The sequence below is a fragment of the Trichomonas vaginalis genome, chromosome IV (assembly GCF_026262505.1).
Source record: "Trichomonas vaginalis G3 chromosome IV, whole genome shotgun sequence".
Classification (NCBI taxonomy): Eukaryota; Parabasalia; order Trichomonadida; family Trichomonadidae; genus Trichomonas; species Trichomonas vaginalis.
This window is the reverse complement of record NC_067206.1, coordinates 4,887,844-4,907,177: the sequence shown is the minus strand read 5'-3', so window position 1 is coordinate 4,907,177 and position 19,334 is coordinate 4,887,844. Positions and strand designations below refer to the sequence as shown.

At 34.5% G+C, this 19,334-nt stretch overlaps 4 protein-coding genes and 7 pseudogenes across 11 annotated transcripts, besides 1 other annotated feature; 4 read left to right on the top strand and 7 right to left on the bottom strand.

Annotated features, from left to right (window-relative positions):
* Nucleotides 1-19,334: part of a mobile genetic element that runs on past both edges of the window.
* On the top strand, nt 1,409-2,441 carry TVAGG3_0032020 (annotated as a pseudogene). Its single transcript has one exon. A coding segment is annotated over exon 1 (1,033 nt).
* On the top strand, nt 6,861-7,472 carry TVAGG3_0032010 (annotated as a pseudogene). The gene has a single exon. A coding segment is annotated over exon 1 (612 nt).
* TVAGG3_0032000 lies at nt 8,622-9,033 on the top strand (annotated as a pseudogene). Its single transcript has one exon. A coding segment is annotated over exon 1 (412 nt).
* TVAGG3_0031990 lies at nt 9,057-9,327 on the bottom strand (annotated as a pseudogene). Its single transcript has one exon. A coding segment is annotated over exon 1 (271 nt).
* Nucleotides 9,727-10,421, top strand: TVAGG3_0031980 (annotated as a pseudogene). Its single transcript has one exon. A coding segment is annotated over exon 1 (695 nt).
* TVAGG3_0031970 lies at nt 12,372-12,987 on the bottom strand (annotated as a pseudogene). The gene has a single exon. A coding segment is annotated over exon 1 (616 nt).
* On the bottom strand, nt 13,208-13,504 carry TVAGG3_0031960 (uncharacterized protein; the record flags this gene model as incomplete). Its single annotated transcript, XM_051220464.1, has 1 exon — nt 13,208-13,504. One exon carries the CDS (start codon nt 13,502-13,504, stop codon nt 13,208-13,210), a length of 297 nt encoding a protein of 98 aa, XP_051105450.1.
* Nucleotides 15,095-15,744, bottom strand: TVAGG3_0031950 (annotated as a pseudogene). The gene has a single exon. A coding segment is annotated over exon 1 (650 nt).
* TVAGG3_0031940 (phage tail repeat-like family) lies at nt 16,724-17,326 on the bottom strand (the record flags this gene model as incomplete). Its single annotated transcript, XM_051220463.1, has 1 exon — nt 16,724-17,326. The coding sequence occupies one exon, from the start codon at nt 17,324-17,326 to the stop codon at nt 16,724-16,726; it is 603 nt and encodes a 200-aa protein (XP_051105449.1).
* TVAGG3_0031930 (uncharacterized protein) lies at nt 17,346-17,498 on the bottom strand (the record flags this gene model as incomplete). The annotated part of the gene is made up of 1 exon (XM_051220462.1): nt 17,346-17,498. The coding sequence occupies one exon, from the start codon at nt 17,496-17,498 to the stop codon at nt 17,346-17,348; it is 153 nt and encodes a 50-aa protein (XP_051105448.1).
* TVAGG3_0031920 (uncharacterized protein) lies at nt 17,518-17,919 on the bottom strand (the record flags this gene model as incomplete). The annotated part of the gene is made up of 1 exon (XM_051220461.1): nt 17,518-17,919. One exon carries the CDS (start codon nt 17,917-17,919, stop codon nt 17,518-17,520), a length of 402 nt encoding a protein of 133 aa, XP_051105447.1.

The window sequence follows — 19,334 nt, the reverse complement described above, 5'->3', positions numbered from 1 at the left end:
GGCACTTTTAGCGAAAATGGCAGGCTATGGTGGAGCTGCAGACGGAACAGCATATAACCCTCAAAGTCAAATGAATTTGAGTTCACTCAAAAATCAAATAACAGATGTCAAAAAGTCAAACATAGACATACAGAAGCAAATAAGTGAAAATGAAAAGAAACTAGAATATGACAGACACACAAAGAAACTCAATGAGTTAAACGTAGAGAAAAAGAAGAAAGAAGAACAACTGAAAGAACTAAGTACAGAGGAATATGCGAAAAAAGTGTCAGAAAAAGCAACAGAAGTAGCAAAAATGGAACAAGATGTCATAAATTTGAAAAACCATACTACTCAATATAAAATACTGAAAGATGAAGAGATAAAACAAAAAGCCCTGAAGACATATATGGATAGCGATGAGTATAAAAAAGAAGTTGAAGCAAATGTAAAGGCAGAAAAACTTTTACAGTTGCAAAACCAAACCGTACAGTATGAAAACTTAGCACAAGAAAGTAAAAATAACGACGCAGCCATGCAAAAGGCAATGAAAAGCGCAGAATATATAAAAGCTAATAATGACTGGTTAGATGCCCAAGCCAACGCTAAAGCAGCCCAACTCATAGGGTCAATAAGGACAAAAATACAAGCGGATGAAGATAGTTCAAATGAAACTTTAACAAATGCTGACTTTAAGAACGCCTTCGAAGCTCTTCATAGTAAGGTGAAACAAGTGAACGACTTCTCATCTGGAAAGAAACTGAAGTCTGAAGGTTTCGACAACGAGTTAAGAGAAGTAGCACAAAATATGACGAAAATAACAGATGCAGCAACGAGACAGGCAGTTCAAAGTGCCTATGACGCCGTTAGAGCAACTGTTGTGAAAAGTCAAGAAAAAGAGTTACAACAGACCAAAACAGACCTAGTAAATGCTTTCTTAAGAACGAAAAGTCAGGTAGGACATTACGCTGCAGATGGAACATATGTGCCAGCTGGTGGAACTTATATACCACCAAACCCTCCAAGAGAAGCACCTGCACCAGGACTACCTAAAACATTTACATCGTCACATGGACACAGACACAGGCATGCACAACAACAACAACCAAAACCAACAGTTCAAAACCCTGCACAACCAACACAACAACCAACAGTTCAAAACCCTGCACCTGCACCACAACCAAAACCAGCACAACAACCACAACAACCACCTCCACAACCAGCACAACAACCACCTCCACAACCAGCACAACAACCAGCACAAACAGAGCAAGGACATAAAAGAAGTAGCGAACAAGGAAACCAAGAATTCTTAAAAATGCTTAAGGAAGGTTATGGTTACCCAGATACTCTTGACTTTAGTGACAGATATAAAGAAGCTATTGGAAAGTTCAAGGATGGAAATACTGACCCGAACCTATTTAGCTTTATGGCTCAGCACCAAAACGGATATAATCTCAAACCTGGAAAATACAAGCTCGCTAAGGGATATGATTTAATAGCATATCATCCAAATGACATGGATGAATTTACTCCGAGATATTTGATGTCAGAGCTAAATGACAATTCAACTTTCGTCATGAAACGCGTAAAAAATAGAGACGGAACGAAAGAACAAAAGCTTATGAATGCGGATGACGTAGATAGGGAAATTGTTGAAAACGGTCTCGGAATATATGAAATGCCAGCAGATGAGGTACAAGAAACTCAACAGGAAGAACTAGTTCAGATACAACCAGACATGGAAGAAATAGTTCAGCAACAACAGCTAGAAGAGCCTGAAGGAAACGAACAAGTCCTTCCTTTGGAAACTAACTTCACAGAACTAGATGAAGATTTGGAACAGCCGAAAAATCTTGACCCTCAACAAGAGTATGCGGAGAATATGGAATATTTCCAAGAGTCTAAAAAAAATTCGGCTGACATAGTAGAAGAATATCGAAAAATGTTTGCCGACATACAAAAGACTCCAGCACCAGATGAAAATATTCAGCATAGAATGGAAGAACTGAAAAAAAATGTACACAAATACAACAACCCTTTTTACTTACGAGCATTTAACGTTCAATCTTCGGATGAACTCGGTGAAAATAAAAGGTTAAATTTCAAGAAAACATATAGAAATGAAACATTGTTTAAAGTTCATTCAGAACCTAACCAATATGGAAACAAACCTACTTTTGTTTCTGCAGACGATGGAACTACAATGAGATGGGGTCATAAAGCTAATCCGGATAGGTGGTTCATAAACTTACAACCACAATTCCAAGAAGTTGTAGACGCAATGGAAGTGAATGGTGAACCAGATGTAGCTGGTATTTTCAGCGCGGCTTTAATGCCATTGAAAGATATGAAAGATGCAGATATTTTGGACCAGTATGAAATGAACATGGCTGATGGAAATATAACACCTGACGTTCTAGAACATTTATCTCAAAGAACTACACAGAACCATAGAGATGGTATATTTGGTGAAGAGTTTAGAAAGAAAGTTAGGGAGAGAGAAGGAAGAGAACCTATTGTACATGACCTTGCAAACGAAAGTTTGCAAAATGTCATAAAAACTTACTTTGCAGACAATGAACTGAGAAGGGATGAATATTTAAGAAAACTCAAATGGACAGTACCAAAATGAAATGTTAGTATTGAAAAACATGTTCTTGACAAAATAAAACCAACTACAGAAATAAACGACGCAAGACTGAAAGATTGGGTAAAAGCTTTCCCATTCACAAAAGATATAGTTGGTAACATGGAAAGAAAACCAGAATGGCTACAAACATATATTTGGAAACGAGCAATATTCCATATGGACAGGCACTGTTTGAAGAGCTTGAACCGGAAACTCAGGAAAGTCATGCAAACAATACGCGAAGACTCAAATACAGACTATGACAAACTCTTTCTAGGATATAGGTTACCTGAGATGGGCGACCAGAGCCAAAAGGCAAAAAGGACATGGGAAATTTGCAACATACTAGATGAACATAATGCAAAGATGCAACAACTTCAAGCAGAGGGCAATGAAGGAAAAAGAAAGTTAAAAACTCAGTCAGGAAGAAAGTAAAGCTTGGTCGGAGTGGGTTCTATTATGACATATAAATCCAACTATTCTATATTTTTACTCATATGAAATGTCGCCGCTCAGAATATAACGCCAACAGTTTTGGATGCCATGAATGGAAATGTTTCCGAATGGTATAACGAATGCGACAATGCCATTAGAAGGTCAGAAATAGTTCCTGGAACTTACGAATATACAACTGCTGTTTCTTATGGAAACGTAGGTGAGTTTGGAGAAGGTTCTTCAACAACAGTAGATATTGCTTGCGACAGGTTTCATATAATTTCTATTGACAACTCTTTTCTTATACGTGGAACAAGACATTGAAATAAAACCTTCTGCCAAGTTGTCTGACAAGAAAGGTTGCACATGGAATTTTCTATGTCGGATACCAAATATGCTCCAGAAGTTTTCATGGGATATAAGATATATTCTAACTCTGACTTAGTTCAAAACAGTAACATGGGCAAACTATGAATGGTTCGCTTTGAAGAAACTCAGTACAACCACAAGCTAGAGAACAAACAGACCAGTATGCAACTATTGAGAAAATAAGAAGACTTGACCCTAACGTTCCAGGAGTTTATGTTAACCTTTCTGGACAAACTGCAGCAGCAGTAACCAAAGTAAAACTGAAACTTAGAGTCCCTTTGTCATCTTTCCTCATTTCAGGTTTTTAAGAATACTTGCCAAACTGGGCAGGAAAAATTTCTATCGAACTTACTCCAAGCAAAAATAACTTAGTCATTGCACCAACACAAGACCCATTCACTCTTACAGAAGTAGTGGAACAATAAAACGTCATTCGCCGACTTTTGCAAAGACAAAGTTGACTTAGACTTTGGTTTCTCAAACCTCAACCACTGAAGTAAACTATTATTTCAATGCTGCTGGAGATGCTTGGGACCCAGTTAAGTTCACATGCGAAAAATTTGAATGCAAGAGAATAGAAAGCAGACTTGCAGTCTATATGTTGGACCCAGATATTTCAAATGCTTTAGCTGCCAAATATATTGCAGTTCCACTTATGTTCCCTATACACCAAAATATCTGTCAAAGACTTTGCAGGTGAAGTTGGAAACCAAAGTGCTGACCCAGGTGCAAGAACAGATATTGCTTTAACAACTGCAATGAAACATGCAGATACTATGTTTGTACTGTTCAGACGAACTATAAATGACTATTCTTGTTTCTACAACCCTGGTATTAAATATCATATAAACATAGATGGCAAATATTATCCAAGAGAAGAATATTCTACAGTTGAGGATATGAGGTCCATAACAACTTGACATTAGATGCTATGAACTTTAACAACAACTTCACACAAAACCATTAACCCTGAAATGCAAAGTTCTATTATGCCATATGTGAAAGTATGGACCCATGCAGGAGGTCAAAAAACTCAATATACAAATAGAGACCGTTCAAACTTTTGGCTTGGCATTCCATTTGCTGACTCAGAAGACTTTATGGGTGGTATTTCAACTGTTGGTACTGTACAAATACAATATACTGGTGACAGAGACGGTCCAGATGAATTGAAAGCAAAGAAGTTTACAAAACCAATAGCACTTTTCACGGAAGATGCTCTTTTGAAGATTCGTTCGATGAAACCTGCTGGGGCTCCTCAGATTGGCATAACGACAGCTTCCATCGAGCAGATTTTGGCAGCAGGTCAGTAAGTTTGTTTCTTGAACTGACTTCTCTCCGTCAAATATTGACAGTACGCCAGTTTTGACATAATATTGTATTATAAAACTTACCTTTAGAAATATCTGTAAGTTTTGTTGTTATATTTTTGTCTGCTTCAAGAAACTTTCACCATTTCAGTTATACCAACTTTCTTTGCTTTATGAAAATATTTTGGTTCAGCAAAGACTGCTATTCTAATACATTTTCCATTGTTTGTATAAAGAACTATTCTGTCAATGTATTTGTATTGTTTGTGTGTGTAAACTTTGTTCTGCTTCAATTCGAAGAGATACTCAAATACGTCCATCTTTTTATTCTAAGTAAAATGTCATTTCCGAAAAATAGAAGCATAAGTGTTTCAAAAGGTTTAATGGCGGTGGCAGATGTGAAGTTAAATTCACCAACTCAAACAAACAGTCAAAGTGTTGTTGTCAATGTCAAAGACAGAGATGTTGAAGTGGGGAAACCATACGAAGACGAAATGGTATAACAATTGTTCCTGTAAAAGAACAACCAACATATCCTGAAGTTAGCAGAGACTTAAGTTCTGTTGCAGATATTCGAAACGACTACCAACAACTGAAAGAACAAATTCAAACTCAGGAGAAGATTTGTCAAGCTTTAGGTATAATGTTAAACTTGGTCGAACACAACCTGTAAAAGTGAACTCATATGTCATTGCACCTCATGAAGTCTTGAAAGAACTATTGAAACTTTTGACAGAGGCAGACGATATAAACATCAAAGAAATAGAACCCGACATTAGTTGCTGTGGTGTTTCATATAATGTCATTGACAAGATATACGTTATGAAAGGAGGTGAAACGTTGAACTTAAAGTATAGTTTCCCAGACGTCATAAAAATATTTGACGACCACACATTTCATTAAAATTTATTTGCTAAGTAAAAATGTCAAAACTTCTTGAAAGATGTTTGAAGAAAAATAATATAAGATTTATTTCATGTAAAGGACTTTACACACTTTGAACGATATGAAGACCCTGTTTTGTTTGTTCGTGTAGACAAAGGAAAGTTCTATGTCTTTACAAAATTATATGAACTTCTTAGACAGAGAACTTCAAGAAACGCCATGTGAAAGTTTAGATGAAGTTCTTTCCACTTTCAGAAAACTTTAAATATATATAAATGGCAGAAGACATAATGGTTTATACTATTACGACTAAAAACCCTGAGTCATATAATTCTATAACAACAAACTTACAAAGTCCTCAAAGGACGATATTGTAAACTCAACCTTAAACACAATGACGACTAAAAGCCTGTTTTTTGCTCTTTTGACACCAGAAGACTTTATTGTTGTGAATGGTAAAAAAATACTCCTTTGAAGATACTTATCAGATATACCACCAACAGTTTTGTTGACTTATTTAATACTTTAAGTACGAGTGTAACATGTGCTGCAACTAGAGCAGGTTTCATTATGTTTGGATGTCCGACTGAGTTTACTATAACGATATGAGCTATAATACAAAACTTATTTCTGGTTTTTACTACCAACAGTTTCCTATAACAGGAAAAGGTGTCATACAAGGAATGTCTATTCCATTGGACATTAAGCACACCAATCTTATATATTGTTTCAAACTTAGGTTCAAAGTGTTATTCGAATGTCGACAGAAACTATTATGACCAAAAATACTTATGCGTATAAACAATACTTTCTCTGCTGGTTTGCCTATTGTTCATTCGAATGCAGAATTTTCAACCTTAGTGAACTCAAACACTTTGGCAAGTATAACGTTGACATTAGTTGACGCAAACTTTGTTCCTGTAAAACTTTTATGTCCTATGTATTTGTCAATGACGGCAGAAAGTTTCGAATTGGAAGATGCAACTGGTGAAAGTATTGTATTACAAGAACAACTTCAACAACAATAGCTCAAGAACAACAAATGCAACAATGGAACAAATGCAACAACAAAGTCAAGAATAAAAAAAATATTTTTTTTTTATTTTATAAAAATGTACAGAATAGATGTTTCAGATTTTTATGACTTCCAAGCATTCAGAAATATGTGTCCATTTCGAGACTATAACAAGCAGTCGAGAATTTGAAACGTTTAGTCATTTATGTTTGACTCTGCCCCAGAATGTTATGTCATGAAAGAATGGGATGTTGTCTTTAACAAACCAAGAGCAACAATAGTGTCTGAACAAGAATGTAGACAGAAACTTAAGAAAATAAAAGTTGTACAAGTTGGCATGAAGATGTTAGATGCTTGGGATATCTTATTGTCAAAACTTGAAGATTTTTCAGTTCGAGGTATAAAGTTTTATACACCTTCTCCAAACTTCTATTCTATCTTCACTGGATATAAATACGAACAAGTAGAATGGAAAGAAAATATTATAGAAGCTTGGTTAGACCATGTCAAAGAAATTATATGCAATGGAAGCGAAAAGGTTTATGAGTATATCTTATGTTGGTTTGCAAACATCTTACAACATCCAAGTGCTAAGAATGAAACTGCTCTCATTATAATTGGAAAACAAGGAACAGGTAAGAACACATTCTTTACAGATATTTTGTGCAAACTGTTAGAGGGCTATTCGAACCCGAATATGACAAACATAGAAAACATCTGCGGTAAATTTAACTCCTCAATAGAGATAATGAAACTTATAGTTTGCAATGAACTTCAAAGTATAGATACAACAAAAGTTTTAAACTCAGATGCTTTGAAGAGTCTTATAACAGACAAAGTTGGAGTTGTTGAAAGAAAGTATAAAGACCAAAGAGTTTGTGAAAATGTTGCAAACTTCATTATGGTTTCAAACAATGCTGTTCCGATGAAGTTAGAAAGTTCTGACAGAAGATATGTAGTTGTCAGAACGTCAGATTCTCATATGCAAGATACAGAATATTTTGACGACTTAGCAGAAACTTTGACATCTGACTTTTACAACCACTTGTTCTCATATTTTATGACATTAGATATTTCTAAGTTCAATCCAAGACAAATTCCATATACCGAAGAGAGACAAACATTGTTAGAAGCAAACAAGAGTGTATATGAACTGTTTTATAGATGAGACTAACTTTGAGTGTTTAGATGAAAGGTCATTGTACGATTCGTATAAACAATATTGTCAAGAATATGGTTATATGACAGCGTCTAAACGAACATTCTTGGCAAATGTCAAAAATCTTTTAGATGTTCAGAATGGCGTATATACAAAGAAAAATTTTTCTGAGTAAATTTAAAAAAAAATATTTTTTTATTTTATTTGAAATGTACGCTGAGTTTGTTGGAAAAGACCGTTGGGAAACTTGTTTGTTAGATGAGAAATATGAAATTCACTGTTGTGAGTCATTTGAAGTCAGAAACAAAAAGACAAAAAGAGTTTTAAGCGGATGGGAGGGAAATGACGGATATGCTATTATGAAGATGAGTGGAAAACACTATTTTAAACATATTGTCATTGCAACTCATTTTATACCGAACCCTAACAATCTACCTTTTGTAGACCATATAAACCATATAAGAAATGACAATAGACTTGAAAATTTACGTTGGGTTACTCGTTCTGAAAACAATAAGAACAAAGGCAAATTTGGAGATATAGTATTCGAATTTGTCGATGAACTAGAAGATGAAACAATTGAAATTACAGACTATGGTAAGCATACGTTTGAGTTTTACTACTATAGCGAAGAACAAGACTCTTTCTACTTTTATACCGGCGTAAACTATAGAAAATTACAAGTATATTTTACTAAGGCGGGCTATGCTTATGTAAACACTAGAGATACAGATGGAAAACACGTTCGAATACTTCTTAACAAATTCAAGAAGCTATATGGCATACCATTTTAAAACGTTTTTTTAAAAAAAAATCTTTTTTTATCCGATAGAAAAGATGGCAAAATTCATCTCAGTAAATAAGTACATGACAGAAGTCAAAGATAAGTTAGCTCCATTCGCATATTTGAATGTTTACTTCTACAATTTTGAAAAGTCTACATTTGACAAAATTTGGAACATTGCACCAGTTAAGTTTGCTGTTGTTAGAAAAAGTGGTGCAACTTTTGAAGACTTATACATTGACGGTATGTTGACAGTCAAAGAAAATTTTGACAGAAAGTTCTCAAAATCGAAGAAGGTAAAGCATACAAACTTGTTATACCTTATGAACCAAAGAAAGCAGACGACTATGAATATTATGAGTCTAAGATAGTTGAAGTTCAAGGTAAATTGGGTAAAAAGATTTTAGAGTCTAAGCAGTGTTTGCCCCTAAAGAGGAAGAGAACATTGACATTGACCCAGAAAATGTTCTAAAAATAAAATTTTATTTTTACATGTCAAATTTCTTTTTCTCTGGAACTGGTTTCAGGTTCTTTCTTCTCTTCTTCTACTTTCTTTTCTTTCTTTTCTCTCTTCTTCTTTTCTGGTGGAGTTATGTCAAATTTGGCGCAACCATATTTATGTAAAAGTTCTTTGTCCTTTAATAGCTCATCTATTCTGTTTTTTATTTCATCTTCAAGAACAGCGCATGTGTCTTCTTTGCATTCTAAGAAGTTTTGTTGGACTTCATCTCTCCAAGAGGCGTCATCTCTGTCAACAAGTCTGTCATTGACAAATTTTAAGACTTCTCTGCTTAAGGTTTTATGGTTCTTGTCATATTCCCAGAAACAGAACTTTAGAACAAATTCCCTTTCTTGTTTACACTATGTAAGATTTTATGGTCGACAGATGTTTTGCTGTCGAAAAGCTTGTCTCGAATATAGATAGCGAAATCGCTAGACATTTCCTAAAAGATAAAAATTTTAATTTTTCTAAAAATATGTTAGAAAAAAAGTTTGCTGACATTGACAAAAAATTTGAGAATGTTTTAAATAAGAACAAGAGGAAGTTGGAAAATGCTCAGATAAAAACCCATACATGACAAGTTCTTATTTGCTCAGAATGGTATAACAGGTCTAATCGCACCACCTGGGTCGGGTAAGACTTTCACTTATCTTAAAATGGCTGCACAACAACAAGAACTAGATGAGAAGAACCCATTCTATGAGTTAGTTGTTATTTGTAGTACTTCTGGTCAATTTGACCAAACCGTCAATTCGTTCAAAGATATTATAAAGAAGTCTAAGTTAGTATGTATAAAAGACTCTGAGTTGTTAGATTGGATAAAGAAGTACCAAAGAAGAGTTTTGAAGTATAATGCTATAAATGAGTATATAAATTCTAAGTTTAAAGACCCAAATGAGGAAATGCAGAGAATATTAGAGAAGAAACACTTCAGAAACAAACAGAAAGAGATAGAATACATTTCGAAGAAATTGCAATCTTACGATTGGAAGACATACCCTCATAGATGTCTTCTTATCTTAGATGACTTTGCTTCTCATCCTTTGTTAAGAACAGAGAACAAGACATGTGTCGAATTCTTAAGAAGCTCAGACACTTTAACATCTCAGTTGTCATTTGTGTACAGACAGCAAAGAGTTTAAGTAAGGATGTAAAGAGAATACTGACTGACATTGTACTTTTCCCCGGATTGTCCGAAGACGATTTCATGGAACTTATGAAAGAGTCCATGGCAGGTAAGTTTGACAGACATGAACTATGGGAGAAGTACAAAGTCATACAAGACCCTCATACTTCTTTCAGAATTCATATCTACGCGAACAAAGTTCAAATTGTAAAAAGTCAAGCGTAAAAAATGTAAGTGTTTGAGTCTTAGTCTGTTGTGTGCTGGGGCTGTCGGTTCTTCTGGCTTGGAATGGACTCGGTTGGTGGTACGTCAGCCATCCGTTTGTGTCCTGTCGGAAGGAAGAACTTTTCCTGTCGGAAGGAAGGACTTTTCCTGTCGGAAGGAAGGACTTTTCCTGTCGGAAAGAAAAACTTTTCCTGTCGGAAAGAAAAACTTTTCCTGTCGGAAAGAAAAACTTTTCCTGTCGGAAAGAAAAATTTTCCTGTCGGAAAGAAAAATTTTTCCTGAAGGCCGGCCAAAAAGTTCTCAATTTTCGAAAATTTGAATGGTTTACGGACGGACAACAGGAAAAATTTTTCCAGTTGGAAGGAAAATTTTTTCCTGTAGGAAGGAAAATTTTTTCCTGTAGGAAGGAAAAACTTTTCCTGTAGGAAGGAAATTTTTTTCCTGTTGGAAGGAAAAACTTTTCCTGTTGGAAGGAAGGACTTTTCCTGTTGGAAGGAAGGACTCGGAATGTCAGAAGGATTTGACAAGACAATTTACCTTATAGAGCTACCTGAGCCATCTGACTTTCACAAAAGACCAAAAATAAACGCTTTACATGTATTTTTCAGCAACTTCGTCAAATAATTTTATAGCTTTATCTATCTCATCTACTTCAAACGTTTCTTTACCTTTTATGGGAGCACCATACATTTTCTCAAACTTTTCAAGTAGTTCTGTTTCAGCAGCTCTCATATCATTCACAAACACAACCTTAACTCTATTGACTATACTGTCATATCTTTGAGTTATATTATATGTTCTTCCTATCTTATATCTCTTTGTATTGAAGTCCTTCGGTTTCTGAACGATGTAAAGTAAGCCTTCACTGCAACGTTCCGTATCGAATGAACCATATGTTATGAAATTATATCCAACAACTGGGTCTAACCATAACAAAACTATTGGTATAAGACTTTTGTCGATGAGATATGCTGTAGTTCCACAGAATCTTACCGATATCATAAGCTCAGGATTTCTTGTCAAAATTTTCTGAGTTGAAGCAATTCCAACCCAATGCCATGTTTTCTTTTCAAATGGAGATATAATGTCTGACAAAGAATATTTGTTGTATTTCTTTGAGTATCTTACGTTTAAATCACCTATTCTAACCAATTTGGTGTCATTGTCTATCTTTTTAACTGTTTCAAACTCAATGTTTAACATTTCTGTTCTTACATACAAAATAAAAAAAATATTTTATAAAAAACTAACTTTATTTTTTCTGTCTTAAGGAAATTCATGAAATTTGTTGCTGAATTCAGTAAAAATATATTTTAGGGTAGAAGGTGACATCTCACCCGTTTTCTCACCTGTTTTCTCACCTCGTGAATTTTCATGATTTCTTCGTATATGTTTTGTCAAGACTTCTTCGTATATGCTTTGTCAAGACTTCTTCGTAAATGTTTTGTCGAAACTTCATCGTAATGAGCGTAAATGACCCAAAAATATAATTTAGGTGAAGAGGTGACATCTCACCCGTTTTCTCACCTCTTTTCTCACCCAAGTTATTTTTTAAATTTTGTGAAAACTCAACGGTTTGACACATGCCCTAAAAATTATTTTACTCAGAATTTTGTTGCTGAATTCAGCAAAAAATAATGTTTAGGTGAAGAGGTGACATCTCACCCGTTTTCTCACCTCTTTTCTCACCCTAGTTATTTTATAAGCGTTTTACATGAATTGTACGATGTATATTTGAAATCCTAAACAGTTTTGTAGCTTCTATTTCTTCGCTGAGGATATCGAATGTTTTAACGATACCGAAGGTTTCTTTATATTTCTTCTTGACATCTGAAAGAAGGAAATCGTCAGCTGTTGGATAGTTTTTGTTTAGAAATGTCAACATATCCATTTTATCTTCTGCTGGCTTTTCTGCTTCTTTCTTTAAGTCAGCATAGTCGTTTCGCATACGTTCTATCTCTTTGACGGAGTAGTTATATTTCCTCATTGCTGCTTTACATTTAGAACATTGTGGGTTCATTTTTGCGTTATATTCTGAAACCTTACCTGCTAAAACAACTAAGGCGTCAATTGCTCTCTTTAACTCAAAAGTTGCGGGTTTTATCTGTTCATTCCATACCTTACCTCTTCTATCTTTATCTCTTATCTGCCATACACATTCAGCAACTAACGAAACAAAGTTGTCGTATGTCTTAAACTCCCCAGATTTATATATGTCAGAGATGTTCTTATATACCATGTCGCAATCTTTGTCCATAACCTTATGGTTGCAATGAAATCCTAGAAACTCATAGTTTACCTTTCGTATGAACTTCTTTATTTCTACTGAGTCAGTTGCTTTGACTTCTATTTCATCGAATTCTGGAATAGTAAGCTTTTGTTGTTGGATTTCAGGTAGTTTGGGTAAATGGTCAATAATATCCTGCATTTCATAAAGATATTCTTCATCTGTTTCATCTTTTGCAGTGCAATCTAAATCTCCTTGGAGAAGTTCTTGCTTTATCTTCTGGATTTCTGTTTCGAAAGTATATGAAGAAGGAATGAAGCTTTTCATCTCTACTAACATTGAAGTTGGGTTCATGACTAACGAGTTTGGTGCTGTTGTTGCTAACATGTTCTTACAATAAAAATAAAAAATATTTTTTTAAAAAAACTAACTTTATTTTTTATTTCGGGAAAATTCATGAAAATTCAAGAGGGTAGAAAACAGGTGAGAAAACGGGTGACATCTCACCTCTTCACCTAAACATTATTTTTGCTGAATTCAATAAAAATAAATGGTTCATTTACTCACAATATTTTTTTACAAAACGACCCCAAACTTTTAACTTCTTTTCTGCAGCTTCAAATGCTATCTTAGCGAGTTCATATTCTCTAAATTCTCTCTTTAAATCTTCTTGTTCCCATTGGTCTAGTTCGTATGGAGAGTCTCTATAACCATAACATATCTCACGTTCATGTTCTAATTGTTTTCCGCACATTTTTCTAACTTCTTGTTCGAACAAAGGTTTAGCATTTTCTACTGTATCTTCAAGTTCTTCTTCATCTAACTTCTCATGAACTTTCTTGTCTATGGAGTCCATAATTTTTCCAACTGCTATGCAATATTTTGGAGAAGCCCACATTGCTATATAGTTTATAAGTCTTGGTCTACATACGTTCCTCTAACCTGTTTGATTTCATCAGGAATTCCGGCATGAATTTTGTATAAAAAGCAACCGGAAGAATTCTGGCGGTTGCTATATTCTTCACAAAATGCCTTATAATACTCTTCCCAGGACTTATTTTCCAACAACTTTCTAAAGTCTTTCCTAAACTGCTGACACATATTTGTTGCATTTATATAACCATCCTTGTCTCTACGTAAGACTTCAATACCGTTATAAGTGCCTTTTGTGAATGTTTCGCCATTAGATTTGTTCGTGAACGTTTTTGCTTCGAATGACATATCTGTCCTTACATACAAAATAAAAAAAAATAAAAAAATAAAACTAACTTTATTTTTATTTCGGGAAAATTCATGAAAATTCATGAGGTGAGAAAAGAGGTGAGAAAACGGGTGAGATGTCACCTCTTCACCTAAACATTATTTTTGGGTCATTTACGCTCATTACGATGAAGTTTCGACAAAACATTTACGAAGAAGTTTCGACAAAACATAAACGAAGAAGTTTCGACAAAACATTTACGAAGAAGTCTTGACAAAACATTTACGATGAAGAAGTTTCGACAAAACATTTACGATGAAATTCATGAAAATTCATGAGGTGAGAAAAGAGGTGAGAAAACGGGTGAGATGTCACCTCTTCACCTAAACATTATTTTTACTGAATTTAGCAACAAAATGAACGAGGTCAGGATGTATGTTGCTGAATTCATTCATAACACCCTTTGTAAGCTCATAAAATGCTTGTTTTGAGGTCGAGCCACTTTTGGCTCCACCGTATTCTTTCAACCTGAAGCATTTAATATATGTAAAAATATATTGTTTTAAAATGGTATGCCATATAGCTTCTTGAATTTGTTAAGAAGTATTCGAACGTATTTTCCATCTGTATCTCTAGTGTTTACATAAGCATAGCCCGCCTTAGTAAAATATACTTGTAATTTCCTATAGTTTACGCCGGTATAAAAGTAGAAAGAGTCTTGTTCTTCGCTATAGTAGTAAAACTCCAACGTATGCTTGCCATAGTCTGTAATTTCAATTGTTTCATCTTCTAGTTCGTCGACAAATTCGAATACAATATCTCTTAATTTACCTTTGTTCTTATTGTTTTCAGAATAAGTGACCCAACGTAAGTTTTCAAGTCTATTGTCGTTTCTTATATGGTTTATATGGTCTACAAAAGGTAAATTGTTAGGATTCAGTATAAAATGAGTTGCAATGACAACATGTTTAAGATAGTGTTTTCCACCCATCTTCATATCAGCATATCCGTCATTTCGCTCCCATTCGCTTAAAACTCTTTTTGTCTTTTGTTTCTGACTTCAAATGACTCACAACAGTGAATTTCATATTTCTCATCTAACAAACAAGTTTCCCAACGGTCTACTCCAACAAACTCAACGTACATTTCAAATAAAATAAAAAAAATATATTGTTTTAAAAATAAATTGTTTTCATGAGTTTTCTACGATGTTAGAAAAAATGTTATTTTCTAATATCTTCACATTCAATACTTTTTCAGCACTTTTCCGTAGTTATATATGAAAGACAATTCGAGATAAAAGTCATAGTACAATGGAATAATATGTTGCACACCGTTTGTTGTGAACCAAACTTGAAAGTCAGAGAAACTGTTACTAGGTGGTTCGTAGAATTTAGAAGCAAAGTCATAAAAGTCCTTACCAATACATAGAAAACTATTGTTGCTTGAACTGAAACTTGCATGACACATAACATTTTGAGGGTCAAACACGTTTCTATAAACTGTCAAATCTGCTGGTGGAAGTATAAATTGAAATGGACCATCTGGTGGTAATGGTTCGTTCTGGTTTAGTAACCGAAGAAATTGTGCCCAAGAACGTTTGTCTACTTTCCAAAAAAAAACTCTGTATCTCTTGGAGGGTTAATTTCAATCTTTTGAAATGAAACGGTGGAGTTCATCTTGTCATATTCTAGTTTCAGATAGTATGTTCCATTTAGTAAAGAGTCGTATTTTTCTTGAAATTCCCAATAATATTTGTTCATTTGAGTTTGAAAGTCATTTAGAGTTTTCTCAAGACTTTCGTCTGAACGAACTGTAAAGATTCTCATTTCGTCAAATTTGTCTATTAGACCATCAGAACCTTTATACTGCCCATGAAAATATACTGCGAACATAAATGCGTTAGTTCTATTTGAAAACAAAACTCTTCTAAATCCTATTGCCTTTGCATCTGAAGGACTTTGAAGCCAACGAATTGGATAGTCAAACCTGTATATTCGGGATGAAATTTCTTCATCTGAAATAGTCCTACCAGCATTTGTAAAGATATAGTCTAACGGTTTTGTATCTGCTACTTTTGTTCTTTGTTTTTCAACCTGAAGCATTTAATATATGTAAAAATATATTGTTTTAAAATGGTATGCCATATAGCTTCTTGAATTTGTTAAGAAGTATTTGAACGTGTTTTCCATCTGTATCTCTAGTGTTTACATAAGCATAGCCTTCCTTAGTAAAATATACTTGTAATTTCCTATAGTTTACGCCGGTATAAAAGTAGAAAGAGTCTTGTTCTTCGCTATAGTAGTAAAACTCAAACGTATGCTTGCCATAGTCTATAATTTCAATTGTTTCATCTTCTAGTTCGTCGACAAATTCGAATACAATATCTCCAAATTTGCCTTTGTTCTTATTGTTTTCAGAATAAGTGACCCAACGTAAGTTTTCAAGTCTATTGTCGTTTCTTATATGGTTTATATGGTCTACAAAAGGTAAATTGTTAGGATTCAGTATAAAATGAGTTGCAATGACAACATGTTTAAGATAGTGTTTTCCACCCATCTTCATATCAGCATATCCGTCATTTCCCTCCCATTCGCTTAAAACTCTTTTTGTCTTTTTCTTCCTTATTTCAAATGACTCACAACAGTGAATTTCATATTTCTCATCTAACAAACAAGTTTCCCAACGGTCTTCTCCAACAAACTCAGCGTACATTTCAAATAAAATAAAAAAATATTTTTTTAAAAATATACTGTTTTAAAATGGTATGCCATTTCATATTTCTCATCTAACAAACAAGTTTCCTTCAACTTGAGGTTCACTAACAAACTCAGCGTACATTTCAAATAAAAATAAAAAAATATATTTTTTTCTTTACTTAACATAACCGCCTGCTGCCATAAGTCTTTGACGCCAACCCATACCAGCCAATGAAGGTTGACTTGGTTTAGTTTGGAAACTAAACTTTGGTTTTGGTTTATCTTCAGTTTTTGGTTTTTCTTCTTCTATCGGTTTTTCTTCTTCTATCAGTTTTTCGTCACTTTTCGGTTCCTCTGACTTTTCCCCACCTGCAGGAACAGTTGTGTCGTCAACATCTTCATAAATATCATATGCCATTTGTTTTTGTTTTCCTTTCAACTTTTTGTGTTTGTTGTAAAGTTTAGAATATTTTGACTCTAAGTCAATGAGATGTTCTATAATGAACTGTTGGTCAGTGAAGTAAACTTTTCCATCTGTTGTCTCGAAAGCTCCTTCAGACTTCAATATTTTATTTGTGAGAGTCTGTTTCTTTTTTGAGATACTAGCCGTTCCATTTCTATGAAAAGTGACTTTATAGTTAGGGTTTGTATTTCCAGACCTGGCATTTTCTATTATTGAATTTTTCTCTTCATCTGTAAGTTCTTTGACAGGTTTTGACAATGGTTCTGAACTTTTTGTTTGTGGTGTCAAATCTACCGTTTCAACTTCTTCGGTCATTTCATCTCAGTAAAAAATTTTAGTTTGGTTTGTTTTCAACTGGTTGTTGTTGTTTTTTAAGTCGGTCTAAAACTTCCTGAGGTATAGGAAGAACTTGACAAACACGTGGTGTAACTGCTGGAAGCCGACAAATCCATCTTGAACCCATTTGTCTCAATGCTGTATTGTTCATTTCATCTCAGTAAAAAACTTTACATTCCCCACGTTTGAGGTGGTTGCGGTTGGTTATTGTTTACCCACTGTTGTGCATGGTTATATCCTCTGTTAAAGAATCTTTCACCTTGGTCCATATAGTGTCCTGCTTGGTTATAGTAGTCATTTGCTTTGTTATAGTAGTTTCCTGCTTGTCTTCCTACATTGTCCATCCATCCTTGAACTTTTCCTCTTGTTTCAGGATTTGGAATAAGATTTGCTGCATCTCGTGCTACATCCCAACCTTTCTGTACAGTTTGTATAATAGGTTGTGCTTTCTCTTTAAGTATACCTAATGTACTCAAAATCTTCCTTCCAACTCCAAATACACCTCTGGCTATTGTTCCCACTGCGGGTAAAAATCTGGATGCAACTCCTGCTAACGCGCCAAATAAACCCATTTCTTATGGGTTAAAAAATGACGAATCCAAACAAGGACCCCTATGTTTCTAAAGCGACAAAGAAAGCACTCATGGTAAAAATCTTTAGTTCAACACCAAATGCTTGGTTTATGGATATCTTGGAAAACATTCCGAGAGTTAGAACAGATGGACCACCATACTGGTTAATATTTGTCGGTCAAAACACAAGATACTGTGAAGCCATACCATTACAGTCCAAAAATATTTTAGATATCTTAGCAGCTTTGACAATATTCGTTGACAAATACCATCCAACAAAACTGACATCTGACTGTGAAAGTTCTTTCAAATCAGACGATGTAAAAAACTATCTGCGTTCAAAAAATGTAAACCAATATTTCATTGTCGACCAAAACCATTCTGCTCTTGGTGTCATTGACGGTTGTATAAAAATGTTAAGAGACTTAAACCAACCACAAGGTGGTGAAGCAAATGAAATGTCATATGACGACAAATATAGACACTTCTCCATGGCAAAGATGAGACAAGTTTTAAATATTTACAATAGCCGTAAACAAAAAGGTTTGGGAAACCACTCCCCCGAAGAAATGAAAAACAACCCTGACTTAGAGAAAGACTATATATTTAATAGTTTAGTCAAAAGAGACAAACAAGAAAGAATGCCAGGCTTCAAACTTCAGAAAGGTGACAAAGTAAAAATAGAAATACCTAAACGCGACCCATATGAAAATACTATTGACTATGACAACAATGGGAACTCGACAGGTACTCGCATTCGTGTTCGTAAAAATAGAAGAAAGTATACAAGAGAATATTATGAAGTTTTAGGCAAACATGGCAAAATGTACAGACTGCAAGCAGAAGATAAAACTACTATTGTCAGACCTCGTTTCAAACTTGTTAAGGTTCAAGGTGGTATACTTTCAAAGACAGTTCCTAACAAATATAAGACAACTCCTGACGAATATGCTAAAGAAGTGGAACATGACGACTAAGCATTTCTATACCATGCGTAAACTGTCATGTAAGGTGGCATGTAGTCTTTACTTTGTCCCGTTGTTTGCGTATACCCTGAAACGCGATGTGTATGGCTTCCTCCTACCTCAGTGTTACTCCAGTAACAATTTATAGCAAACTTAACGTCCTCTTTAACATCATATCCTTTACCTTTTGTCATTCCTGACCAATCCCAAAATCTATGACTATGCAAACCTGCTTCAGATGTACTTAAATTTATGTAGTGACTGTGCGCAGGTAAATTTGCACCTGAAATCGTTTTACTTCCGCCTGTTTCCTTTGAAGAGTTTGCACAATACAAAAACCTGTCGACTATTTGAGTCCAAGTTCCAAAACCAAGTACTACTTCTGGTCTGGTAGAGTTCATTGACGTGTAAATAGAACCTATAGGATATAGTGTTTGAAGTATTTCTGTC